A 13,462-nucleotide genomic window follows, 5' to 3' on the forward strand; every position below is an offset into this window, starting at 1 on the left:
AGAAAGTAAGATTCCTACTTTCACTTGTGAAATAAAAACTCTAATAATCATTACAAAATTTTAGATGGGGCTTCACTTTAATTCATATTTCACCTCTCGTTTAAGTAAGTAAGAGTACTTTTCATTCTCATTCACAATTGTATCGATCGGAAGAAGCAAACGACAGTCCATTAGCCAAAACGTCATCGTTTAGCTCTTTCACTACAAAAGCTAGTCCATTTTATCTCCCCTTACACACGTGGCAGCCCCGGCAACAACGCCAACCTCCTCTAAAACTGAACTCCTCCACAGACAGTTCTTCAATTCAGACAAAGCAAGAAAAGAAAGCACTTTGATGTCCTCTGTTCCTGATTCTGTTTCCATTTGCAGAACTGATTGAGATGAATTTATAATCACACCTCTTTCGGAACCCCAGAAAAAAAAAGGAAAAATAAATAAATATGCAGAATTTGGCGCCCCATAAGCCAGTCATTTCAAGAACAAAGCTTCCCTTATTATTAGCTGTTGATTCTTTGCCATCTCGTGCTAGCTTATTGAGAAGAATCCCCATTTCACCCTCATGTAAGTTTCCAATCAAATAATTCAATTTCTATAAATTTTTATTTTTGGTTTATTACTTTTAGCACTTGTTTTAACAATTTGCAAAATCTCTGTGTGTGTCTGTCTATTTATATGTAGTAAGATGTAGGGAATTATCAAGGTTGAATTTATCACATGGAAAATTCATAGTTCAAGCATCTAATATTGGTGTGGGATCTGGGGGACATGAAGGTAGCAACGAAAGTGAGAATCAAAAGATATCTGGCAATTCATCTGAAATGTGAGTAATAAAGCTGTTTAATGATGTTTAAGCAAAATATGTTTAGCACTAGCTCGTGATTGTAAGTATGTTTGTGAATTTGCAGTCAGAAGGCTCCCAGTCGTATTCTGTATCCTGTGTCTATAGCCCTTGTGCTTCTGGGATGTGGTTTGGTATTTTCATTGATTGCCTTTGTGAAAGGAGGACCAACGTTGGTTCTAGCTGCGATTGCAAAGTCAGGCTTCACTGCTGCATTCTCGTTAATATTTGTCTCTGAAATTGGGGACAAGGTAGCTAACTTAACATACACTTGCTTGTAATATCTCTCTTTCGCTATTTTCGCTAATATTTGTTGATGCATTTAATATACTGCAATTGTTTGTATCAATTTGCTGAAAATTTTCAATTTAAGAATTCACTGTGTTCAAGTACTTAAGATTTTGTCTCTAAGGATACGTCATAGGTGGTTCTATATATACACTCCTACAAGAAAAAAGCTGGGAAAAGTAAAAATGGAATGTTCTAAGATAAGCCTGGAAGAAGAAATTTAACAGGCTGATATGGAAAAAAAGAAAAAAAACCTTAATGGTGCATCAAGAACATTGCTATGCTTGCTTGATGTGCTTGCTTTCATATTTCCAGAACAACTGTGGACTTTTGTGTCTCGGTGAGCAAGTTATGCCGGCTAACCAACTAAGGAACCCTTTCCAGACTATATACCCTGATGAGTATACCAGTTATCGGCTTGAAATGAAGAATAGTTGCAGTAATCAATGGAAATTGATATGCTTAAGATAGCAAATAAAAGCAAAGGATTCGTAGAATGATAAATAGTAGTGACCAATGGAAATACTTCTTATGGTATCTGCAGCAAGTGCAGGTAAATTACAAAAAATAATAGATTGCTTTAAGAGAAAAGTATCTGAAACTAATTTCCAAAAATGCAAGTGATTAGTTGATACCCTCCATGAACCTCTGTATGCTTGAAGACGAGCAAATGAAGGAATAACTCTTTCGAACACTTTCTTCCATGTCTAAATAGCTCTATGGCTAAGAAAATAGAAATAAAAATACTGTACAAAGTTGAATTGATCTGCTACTTGCTACTGTAATCCTGAGTTTAACAAGAATTCTTCTGAAAACGTGCCAAAGAAGTATGATTAGACATAGATCTTAGACCTTAGACCTTATGGCTACTCTTGGCATAGCATTTCTTTGTTCAATTGTTGGTATATTTTTCTTTCACAATGCTGAGGTTTGTGGGTTGACCTGTCATCCGTCAGTAGGCCTATATGATGAGAGTTGCATTAGATTGAGTTTTGGGCACTTTAATACTAGGAGTAGCTTCTGCATTTTGCAAATGATTTGAGGGGTGATAAAGTTTGTAAACTTCATTTACTTTCTGTGGGGTCTTCTTGAGTTGAGTTGGTTCGATTTGCATTTTACTAATTGCAAAGTCATGTGGTTTAGCGGCCGAAAGCTTAATCAAATAAAATTAAAATGGAAGGCTGATGGTTTAGTTTTTTTTTTTTTAACATGCATTTTGTTCATATTCTATATCTTTTCTTGTCAATTTCTTCATTATCTGTATACTATCTTTGGTTAAACCTAGTTTCTCATACTTAGAATGTGTACTCAATTCATCTCTTTCTATTAAATTTGTTAGACATGTTCTTCTAGAATTTGAGATTTTGTGTTTTTTTTTTTAATATGTGCAGACATTTTTCATTGCTGCACTTTTGGCCATGCAATATGAGAAAGTACTGGTATGTTTTCTCCTATACTTCTTCGTTCTATATGTTTATGTCAATCTTCAATTTTCGTCTTGCATTACTAGTATATTCAATTTCGTACAAATGAACCTACAAGCTTCTTCTGCTGGCAAAATCTTTATGGTTAGGTTCTACCCTTGTTGATTTTCTATTTTATTTTCACTGATACATGGTCTTCTCAACACAGACGGTGCACATCAAAGATAATGCATGAGAAAATACACCAGATTTTACTTAGATGAATGAAATTATATGTGCTCATTTTTCTTGCTCTGGGTGAAAGTCAAGCCATTTCTGAAGAGTGGGAATATTGTATTTATCCTCAAAAGATCATCAATATAGCATTGGAAAGACTTCATCATCATTTGGGTTGCCAGGGATATTGGTTTTTAGTTTATGCACTCCTCAGGTTGAGCTTGTCTCATTCACATTAAAGTTACTTGGTTAGTGAGTTAGATTTGGTTGAGGGACAGCCGTCGTGTTAGGTTCCATGTGGAACAACAAAGTGAGGACTACAAGGACCTTTGGTGGAGAGAAATCTCATTGCATAAACTCAAGTAGATTTTCTTGAGGTGCCCTGTTTAATAGTTGTTTGTCTCTACCAGTTCACTTTCACCGTCTGATGTTTCAAGCTATATTGTCAGAGCATTTGAACTTTTCATTACCTGTTCATAAATACTTGGTTAAACCTGCAATTCTTGATCAGCTTTCAATTAGAAGAAGATAAACAATAAGAAAGAGAAGTAGACATTGGGTTTTAAGTCAGGTCTCTCTTAGCTGATTTTCTGTATTGCTGAATATATAACATTGTCTTAATTTTAAGATTTGCATTGCTTACAAATGCTTTATGGATTAAATTGTCCTCACAGTGCTTTATTTCATTTACAAGGTTCTTCTGGGGTCGATGGCTGCTCTTGCACTTATGACAGTCCTATCAGTTGTTATTGGAATTATTTTTCATTCGGTGCCTTCTCAATTCCAGACAAGTAAGACGCACTTCTTGGACCCTTTCTGATCAGATTTGCTTGAATTTATAAGCTTAATTTTTCAGAAGGAATTATCCAGAAATTTTTCCCTTGAAATAAAACCATGCTGGACATATTTAGTCTTATAAATGCCTCTATTATGTTCATTTTTGTTGGGATCAATTGCCGTATGATGATACTTTATTGGAAATGTTGATGTCTAGATTGATATGTATCGCAAAACTTTTCCACTTGTCTGAAAGGTTGACTTGCAAAGTGATAGTGTATGCTGTATAAATTATTCCGAAGTCTTTGTCACCATCCTTTTTGGTATGCTTGTGCTAGTGTGTTCTGTGATAGATTGTAAAACTTGTAAAACTCAGTTTCTGACTAAAATCACCATCTTCTATCTTTTGTACAGAACACTTTCTGCCACTTTCCTATGTGTATGAGTTTCACTTGAATGATCAACTTGAACCATATATGCTTTCAATTTAGTACAATATCTTGAGTTAACAACAAATATTAAAACTGCACACTTGGTCAGTTCTCAGTTTGAAATATAGTTTCAGACTTTTGTGCAACAATTCTATTGATTGTATTTAATTTGAAATTGTTTTATGCTTTCTTATAAATATTTGGGGTCATGGGAACAGCCTTGCCAATTGGAGAATATGCAGCAGTCACTCTATTGATGTTTTTTGGCCTCAAATCAATAAAAGATGCATGGGACCTTCCTTCAAAAGAAGTAAAGAGTGGGGACAAAAATGGCCGTGAACTTGATGAATTAGCCGAAGCTGAGGAACTTGTGAAAGAGAAGGTAATATTATAATTTTGAAGCCTCCCTGAGGCTTCATTCAGATATGAACTAACTAGTGATAGTTGCAGTTTTATGATTGTATGCATATAAAGAATGTTACATTAGGTCTATGCAGGGTTTTTTCTGAGTACTTTGTTTGTTTGGTTATAACAATTAACTTTGTTTTCAATTTTTTCAGTTGTCAAAAAGGCTTTCAAATCCACTGGAGATCATCTGGAAGTCATTCAGTCTTGTATTTTTTGCTGTGAGCTTCTTTTGCCTTCTATGTAAAATGATAATGTTAATTTTTTTATGGCTTGAAATTTTGTTTTCTTTGACCTCATAATCAGTTTGGATTTCCCTTTTTAATATTATAATTTCTTTTAGGAATGGGGAGATCGCTCAATGCTTGCAACAATTGCCCTTGGTGCCGCACAGGTGAGCTTCTCATAATTTCAACCTTAAAGTATATTCTCCAATGATTCAATGTGACACTAGCTAATTCTTTTTCCTGTCTCTCTTAAACAGTCACCATGGGGTGTGGCTAGTGGAGCAATTGCTGGACACCTATTGGCAACATCTTTTGCTGTTTTAGGGGGAGCTTTTCTTGCCAACTATATTTCTGAGAAACTGGTAGAGCAAAACTTTATTCTTTTATATCATGACCCACGAAGCTTCAGTTCAAATTTCTTGCAACTCACTCGGTTTTCTGCCAGGTTGGCTACATTGGTGGAGTGCTGTTTCTAGTTTTTGCCGTGGCCACATTTTTTGGGGTTTTCTAATTAGTTAGAAATTTAGAGCAACAGAGAATTTTTCAAATCAAGGATAGCAATATATTGGTGATTGAGAAGATTGGAGTACAAGACACAAATAATACTTATTGAAAGAGATAAGAGAGATCGAGATTTGCAGCTGGAGCTGTTTGCTGTCCACATTTGTAACTGAAAAAGCTTTTAGACCCACACCTTTTTCTTTTGAGTGGTTGAAGCAACAGAGCTACTTGAAACGGTTAGATACCAGAGAACTCTAGCTAATGTTACAAGAATGATTTCCTCAGATGCACAATCAATTTATTCTGGTGAACTGGGTTAATTCGGACAACCAGTCATTCACTGTCTTGAGTAGTGTTCCAGGACGTAGGGTATGACATTATCAGGGCTATGTTTTTCATTTTCGAGTAGTTTCATTCTTTCTTTTCAAATAAATATAATTCATTTTCTTCTCCAATTCTGCTTTTTATATTTCACATTTTAGAAGTGAACCACAGAGTGAATGATAAAACAAAACTGCCAGAAAATCCCATCTCCCAACTGAGAGTAGTGAATAAAAATAGAACAAAGTTGAAGAATAACAAGTTATAAATTGCAAGCAATTCCCTCAAGTTCTCATCTTTCTTCAATAGCATATCAGTTATCAGTAGTTTAGATGGACGGTGATCCTCAGCAGTGTCTCAGCACCATCGGTAACATGTTGCCCAGGAGGAATGAGTGCCCTAACTTCGGCAAACCCTCTTGCATTCTTGAACTTACCAGTCCCACCGGTCACTGACAAGCGTGACATTGTGCTTCCAATCTTATAAAGGCCATAGAAATTGAGGCTATCACCGTACTCGCCACCTTCAATCATAGCAGTAAAAGTCATCATCTGCGATGTACCGTCTACTGAACTCGCGATGTAAACTCCCTGAGCTCTGCCGATGGCCTGTGACCCCAGCTCAGGATTCGATGTCAGGATGTCATCGATGACAGTGATGGTTCCAAAGCCGAGCCCCAAACCGTCAGGTCCCAGCTGGGTTTGAGGATTCTGACCATTTGCAGAAGTTGTGCCTGCTAAACCAGTTCCTAAAGGGATGCCATTGTTGCCATTAACAGTAGGGATGGCACCATTGGCATTTGGAATGACTACGCCGCCTTCCGGAGGACGCAATCCGACTGGCCGAGCAAATGGCACTTGACCATTATATATGTTGCCTAGCAAGCCAGTTACTGGCCTTGCCGTTGGGCTGCTCCCCCCAAGAATGTCATGCATGTATAGCTCAAGAACCGGTACTTCTCCAGTTGCAGTTATTATCACTGCTTGTATTAGAGCAATCATAGTTCCGAGGAACACGAAAGCTGATAGTCTCTTGAACATCTTGATGTGCGTATCAGTGTGTATGTTGAACAGATAGGGTGATTCAGATGATGATTCTCCAATATGGCTAAAGACATATATTGCTCTTATAGGCCTTAAAATTGATGGAATGGAGTTGTTATAATGAGATTAGAAATTGAGGTGTATGGTGTAGTTGTTGGAATTATATTAGATAGGGAATGTTGACCAATCTATCAGGACTGTAATGACTGTTTATCCTTCCAATTTGAGCAACAAGAAGATGGTCAAACGTCTTGGGTGTTTAGTTTCAACTAAACCAAAATCATCTTGTAATTAACATATCAAGCATGCAGGTAAAATCAAATTAATATAAAAATTGTAATAGACACTAGAAAAGTTAAATTCAGTGTACTACAATTTAATGTACTGAACTCGATCTTCAATGTTAATGGAGACGCCCAAACCAATGAAAATCTCACAAACCAATATGCTGAAACAACTCGCTCTCTTTATATTTCTTCAAAAATTGTTTTAAAAAAAATGACAAAATGCACAAAATCAACTATAACACCATATATAATTATATGGTATTACGGGACAAAATAAAATAATCAATTAACATTGTACTATCATGAAGTGTTATAATTTATTTTATCAGTGTTTGGTCTCTTTAGTATTTTTATTCGGATAATTGATATATTTTGCATGGAAAAATTTTATGTACATTAGAGTTACGTAGAAAAGTCAATTGAATTATAACACATATAAAAACACACATGTCATAGTTCTATTGGTTGATTGTATGTAAGGTAATGAAAAATTTATAGCAATATGATAGATCAAGCGTAAGATGAAAGTAACAATGTGATTTTAATATCATCATGTTCCAATGTATGGATCATCGAGGCTTTGACTATGGGGATATTCTAGTGATTGGTTGTTATGTCATCCAGATACTTATTGCTCTCAATCCTCTCTTACTCTCCCTTTGGGAAAATAGGAAAAGCGCCAAATAATTGCCATGACAAAATTTTTTTAAAAACTGGTTTTTGAATCATCATTCATGGATGCATTAGCAATACAACCAAGCGATTTATCCTAGTATAAATAGAAGATATACTAATCTTTTCTGAAACAGAAGAAGAATATCTAAAACACTTAGAAATATTTATAGAAATCATAGAAAAGTCGGGAATCATATTATCAGAAAAGAAAATGGAATTATTAAAAGAAAAAAAATAGAATATTTAAGAATATAATGTCACAAGATGATATAGAATTTTACAAGACCACAGAGCGACAAAAATAGTTGAATTCGACCAAGAATTGATATTAAATAATAATAATTAAAAAAAACATTTATAAAGTATTGCAAAAACGAGTAACCATTCTATGGTTAGATGAGCTAGTGGGTGAATTTTGCTTGGTTGTAACTTATATTAAATATAATATAGAGAGATTCTTTCATCAAAGAATTATCTAAAAGATTTAAAGAATTGCAAAACACAGTTAAAGTTATGAATTGGAGTTATGTGACATCGAATTATCAAGTCATGGGATTACAAGTCAGGTCATGCTAAGTTATATATAACTTAATTTACATCAATCGAAGTGTAGTACCCACAAATAATTCAAGTGTTGTTTGGTTGTCAACATGTCTTGAGTTATTGGGTTCAACTTTTGTGTTGAAAGACTTAGCCACACACTACAAAGTCACATGAATAAATTACTCGTTTGAAAGAAATCATTACGCAAATTATTAGAAAAAGTTAAATCATTTGACAAAAGCAAAAAAGATGTCAATATCCAATGTGAATTATCTGTGGTTGAATCTAGGGATAAGATGAAGAAAAACGATGGAGATGAATAAGAAAGCTCTTTTTGTCTAAAAATGCAACCATCAAACCCCCATCGACCTTACGAATCTGAATCTTACTCTCTTGTGCCCATTAAGCCTGCTTCTATTCTAATCAGTTCAGCCGAGCCCAATTCCAAAACCAAGCTGCAATCTCCCATCTATTTGTCGAAATCAACCACAAGTGTTGAGTTTCCATGTTAGGTTTTAAAAATTGGGACGAAGTTATCTATGAAGGTTTGAAAACAAAACGCAGTTTTTTCTTCCATTGTGGAACGCAAATGTAACGTTTATGAAGCTGTTAAAGCATTGTTAAAAAAAAAAAAAGGGAAGAGCTGGTAAAAGTAACTAATAAAAGAATAAATCCTACTAAGTCAGATAATGAAAAGATAATCACCAATATCACATTTGACACTGACGTCTTTTCTGCTTTTGTCAAATGAATTAACTTTTTCCAATAATTAGTGAGATTCTTGCTTTCACTGGAGTAATTTCTTCAAGCATGTGACTTTATAATCCCATAGCTTGATAATTCAATTAATAAATATCACGTAATTCTGATTCATAATTGCAATTGAATTTTACAATGTTGCTGTAAACTAGACATAACCTAGAGAAGGAAGTTAAGCATTTTGGAGATTATTTTATAATCAAGAATTCTAGAAGAAAATTGAAGAAATATGTTAAGAATTTAGATATGATTTGAATTGTGTAGGTAAGTTAATCAATGTTCCAGTACAAACAATAATATATGATTTATGGTGGACCCAAGGTGTTAGGGCATTCACTGTGTAGAGAAAATCTACATCTTAACTTATGTGGAACCACCAACTAATAATATTTAATGTGTATCACAATTTTTAAACCTAGAGTTAATTAATTAAAAGTTGAACATTTTTTTTTCTTTCTCTTTCTTTTTCCTCTAGTTTAAAAAAATTCTTTTCTCTCTTCCAAATTCAAAAACCGAAAACCAAAAAACAATAATTTATTAAAAGTCATAAAAATAATTAATTGAATAAAGAAAGAGATTTTGGAAAGGATTCTTCTCTTCCCCGCCAACTCCTTCATTATTCTCTCTCCAGCCATCTTTGAGTTTCTTAATCATGTCATTGTCACCCCATGAAGCTTCAAATTCTGTTGCATTTCTACACACATAAAAACACTTGTAATATCAGTGGTATTATTGCTACCCTTCCTAGGAACAGGGGTTTTTCTAGTTCTTAAGCACTGGATTGACTGACTTGGAATCAACTGAAGAAACGATGGTGACACGTCGGTAGAAGAATCATAATCAACCACATCAACGGACCGCTGAGATCAAGAACAAGATTGATGGGAACTTGTGAAAAGCTGTGATGAATCTTGCAATGTAATGCAAAGTTGAAGCATCTTTTATGTCGAGGATGGAAATAGAATTAACATTTACGTTAACAAGAAAAATAATGTAAAGAAACAATAATTTATTAAAAGTCATAAAAAATAATTAATTGAACAAAGAAAGACATTTTTGAAAGGCTTTTTCTCTTCCCTACAAACGCATCCATTATTCTTTCTCCAGCCATCTTTGACTTTTCCAATCATATCATCCCATGAAGCTTCAAATTTTGTTGCATTGCTACACCTGGATATCCTGGATAGCCAAGCACAAGCAGTAGTCTCAAAGAGTGATGCAGTTGGATCAATGCACATTGGTACTTCGCCCACGAGGAAATGCCTTGTATAAAGGGTTAGTGGAGAACGTATAACCATATAAAGCCCATAAGAGATCTAATACTGCCCAATGATACACACGTCCATGATTGAGTTTGCAGAAAGATCAGTATTGTTGGCCTTATGAGGGGCCAATGACCACTCTTAAGACTACAAAAGAATAGAGTTTAATGATTTAATGCACATTCTTTGATCATCAATTGATTTAAAGAGTAATATGTCAATTTTACTTCAAAACTTTGTGGTTAAGCATACTGAAGCTGGAGAAATTTAATGATGGGTGACTTGTTGGGAAGTAACAAGTGCCTCGATTCAACAAGTTTTTTTTTTTTTTGGTAGTAATCTCTTGTCCAGGCCCATTAAGCCTTCTACAAACCCTAATTTCATCATAAGCTTAACATATTCTTATAAGCCACATTACTCGGTAAGTAGAGCAACTTAGTCCTTAAGATAGTTATAATCCTATTTAAAGAGAAAACCTAATCCCTTTATCACTAATCTAATATAAGATCATGACATTCCTCTTTTCATAGGGATTCCACTCCCTTATTCACTGCTCAAGATGATCAACAACATAATCTTTATCCTAGTAACCTAATCTCTGTGATTCTCTGCATTTTTCACCATAAACAACAACTTTGCAACCTACAATCACCATAAACAACAACTTTGCAACTTTGCAACTAATCTACAATCAACAACTTTCGATCAAAACTCCATTTTGATCGAAACCACCATGAAGCCCTACCTTAAGCTATAACTAATGCTGAATAAATTTGAGCTTTATGCCATTAATCTTGCATTTCCAAGTAAACAGATGCATTATATAAAAGTTCAAAATTTACCTTGATTAGTCATGAATCCAAAACTTGTTGTTTAGCTTGTTTCTTGCCCGTGAATCTAGTGCTTTTTTCCTCCAATTTGCAGCAATTTTAACTTCGATTTCAGCTGTAAATCAAGCTCTTCATGCACTGAATAAACCCTCAATCAACAAAGAGAGAAAGAGAGAGAGGTGCACTGTACTCATACCCCATATTTTGTGAACTGTGAACTCCTAATGGGTTGAAACTACTTAAATGCTATAGCTGAGTATAGAGACCCCTCATGTGTTAGCACAAAATTGCTCATCCCATTATGAGCTAAAATAACACAACTGAAGGTTATATTTGTCCATAATAAACTATTATATAGGGTATGACAAAATCAGACTCATTATCATAATATTTGACATCAATCACATATATTAATCTAGAAAAATATGAAAAATTAATTAGAATGATTTATACCAGTCTACAATATATAAGAAATAAATCCAACAACTAATCCCAAAAACAACATCCATTGTCATTCCTTTATCACCATAACATCTTCTCTAGTTAAGAACAAGCCTCTATTCAACACATGGAAATTGCTCTTTATTTTTATTTTTAACCAACATAGAGTTACGACCATATTAGGTTAAGCCAGTTACCAAACCTTTCCAAAATCATTGTTCAGTACCAGAAACACATCCAAAGCTCCATAATCGCACCTTCTGTTACCAAAATCCTCAAATATCGTCTCAAAAGTCAAGATTGCAATTAGGATTTCATTATTTTCTAACAATATTAACCCTATGGTAGCCATATTTTACAATTGGGTTAACTCTACGATAGCCACATTTTACAACTATGTTAAATGCATGACAATCATATTTTGCTGCAGTATTAATCCTAGGACATCAATACAAGGTTCATTGTTGTTCACTTTACCATATTTGCTCCCACACCACCACTCCTAACCCAACCCTTTCTATTCTAAAAGAGCTTAGTCTCCACAAATCAACAAATTAGTAGTCAAAGTTGCAATAAAAGTATATTTGGGCTACACCAACGCTCGAATACATCCTGGACCGTACTCTTTGGACCATACAATATAGAATCCGGGGGATTATATACTAAGCCCAAATTTTAATCTAGCCCAATTCTATCTAACCAATAGGAATCTTCAAGCCAATCTAAAAACGACAAGTGACTTAATAAAATTCTCACATAAACAATCCCTAGAAGACTAATTATATTAAGTTAATTATCTAAAAATAATATTGTTTGGGTGTGTTTGGAACATTGTATTATAAGGCGTTAAAGTACTGTTCACATTAACTAAATACTAAGAATATGTTAGGTGAAATTCAATGCACCACAATGTGCCTAAATGGCGCATTACACAAACCTAAGGTTTCCTCGGGTTTGCGTAACGCGGTGGCAAGCAAAAGCTTTTGCCTTAATTGAGGATTTTTTTTAAATAATTATTTTATATTATTATTAAATAATAATATAATAAATAAAATATATGATAATATTATTTTATTCAATAATATTATATTTTATTATATTATTATATAATATTATATTTATATATTAATAATTATTTAATAACTAATTTAATATAATTAATAATAAATTTAAATAATATGAATTTCATATAATATAAAATTAATACAATACGGTAACATCAAACACTGTACAATATTATTATAATACAATGTTAATACAATACACATGCATTAAATAATGCAATACAATGTAATATAATATAGTGTATCAAACGCACACTTCATGTACTATTTTTCAACATCAATAGAGCTGTTCATCCATCCTAAAATTATCAATTTTGCTAGAATAGTTAATTGCAGAAAGTAAGTCACACAAAGGATTTTTATATGATTTGAATCACAATCCTACACAATTTCAAACTTCCTCATACTATTGCAATATTGCTGCCACCTCAATGGAATCAACTAAATTAAACTTGCATAGCGAGCATCACTCGTCTTCAATTGTATTTGCCACTTTCTTAATATCTTCTCAATACAATAAATGACCCTTTAATTTCGAAGAGACCAAAATAATCATCAAAGAATGTATATTGAAAGATAATATGAATTGAAGACATGAAAACTAAAACTCCATGAGTATATGAAATATTAGATCCCTCGATACAATAAATGACCCTTTCGTCCTAAAAAGACCAAATTAATAACACAGCATGTAAACACTAACACGAAGGAATAAATATTAAATATCTAAAAGAGTAGACAAATTAATCCATATGATAATCTAATAAGTATCTAGAATTAGACAAATTCATAATACAAAGAAATAAATAAATTACAATATTATTGATACAATTAATGAGGGCACTAATAAAAACCCTAATAGAATATTTAAAATAAAAAAAATTGCCCATTAGTGTAAAACATTTAATAGTGAAAAAAATAATTTATAGAAAATCAACCAACAATAATTAAAATGTTCCAAAAACAAAGTTGCCCAATGGTTATAGACCATCACATAGTAAACTTTAAGGACACCATGTATTTACTCAAACAGGGACATTAGGTATTCAACTTGAAATTGCATCTGTCATGTATAGTCGAATCATCCATGTGTACTTCTGTAACTTTTAAATTATTAAGTTGTTCTATTA

At 33.5% G+C, this 13,462-nt stretch overlaps 2 protein-coding genes across 2 annotated transcripts; one reads left to right on the top strand and one right to left on the bottom strand.

The window, feature by feature from the left end:
- The first annotated feature begins 188 nt into the window (after positions 1–188).
- On the top strand, positions 189–5,562 carry LOC102616459 (protein PAM71-homolog, chloroplastic). The gene is made up of 10 exons (XM_006492075.4): positions 189–561; positions 679–820; positions 906–1,089; positions 2,518–2,565; positions 3,461–3,557; positions 4,193–4,356; positions 4,535–4,600; positions 4,723–4,773; positions 4,864–4,968; positions 5,052–5,562. Exons 1-10 carry the CDS (start codon positions 441–443, stop codon positions 5,115–5,117), a joined length of 1,044 nt encoding a protein of 347 aa, XP_006492138.2. The 5' UTR covers positions 189–440; the 3' UTR covers positions 5,118–5,562.
- A 151-nt stretch (positions 5,563–5,713) lies between these two features.
- On the bottom strand, positions 5,714–6,468 carry LOC102625239 (dirigent protein 16). The gene has a single exon (XM_006492098.4). It carries the CDS (start codon positions 6,466–6,468, stop codon positions 5,749–5,751), a length of 720 nt encoding a protein of 239 aa, XP_006492161.3. The 3' UTR covers positions 5,714–5,748.
- Positions 6,469–13,462: the final 6,994 nt, after the last annotated feature.

The sequence above is a fragment of the Citrus sinensis genome, chromosome 9 (genome assembly GCF_022201045.2).
Source record: "Citrus sinensis cultivar Valencia sweet orange chromosome 9, DVS_A1.0, whole genome shotgun sequence".
Taxonomy (NCBI): Eukaryota; Viridiplantae; Streptophyta; class Magnoliopsida; order Sapindales; family Rutaceae; genus Citrus; species Citrus sinensis.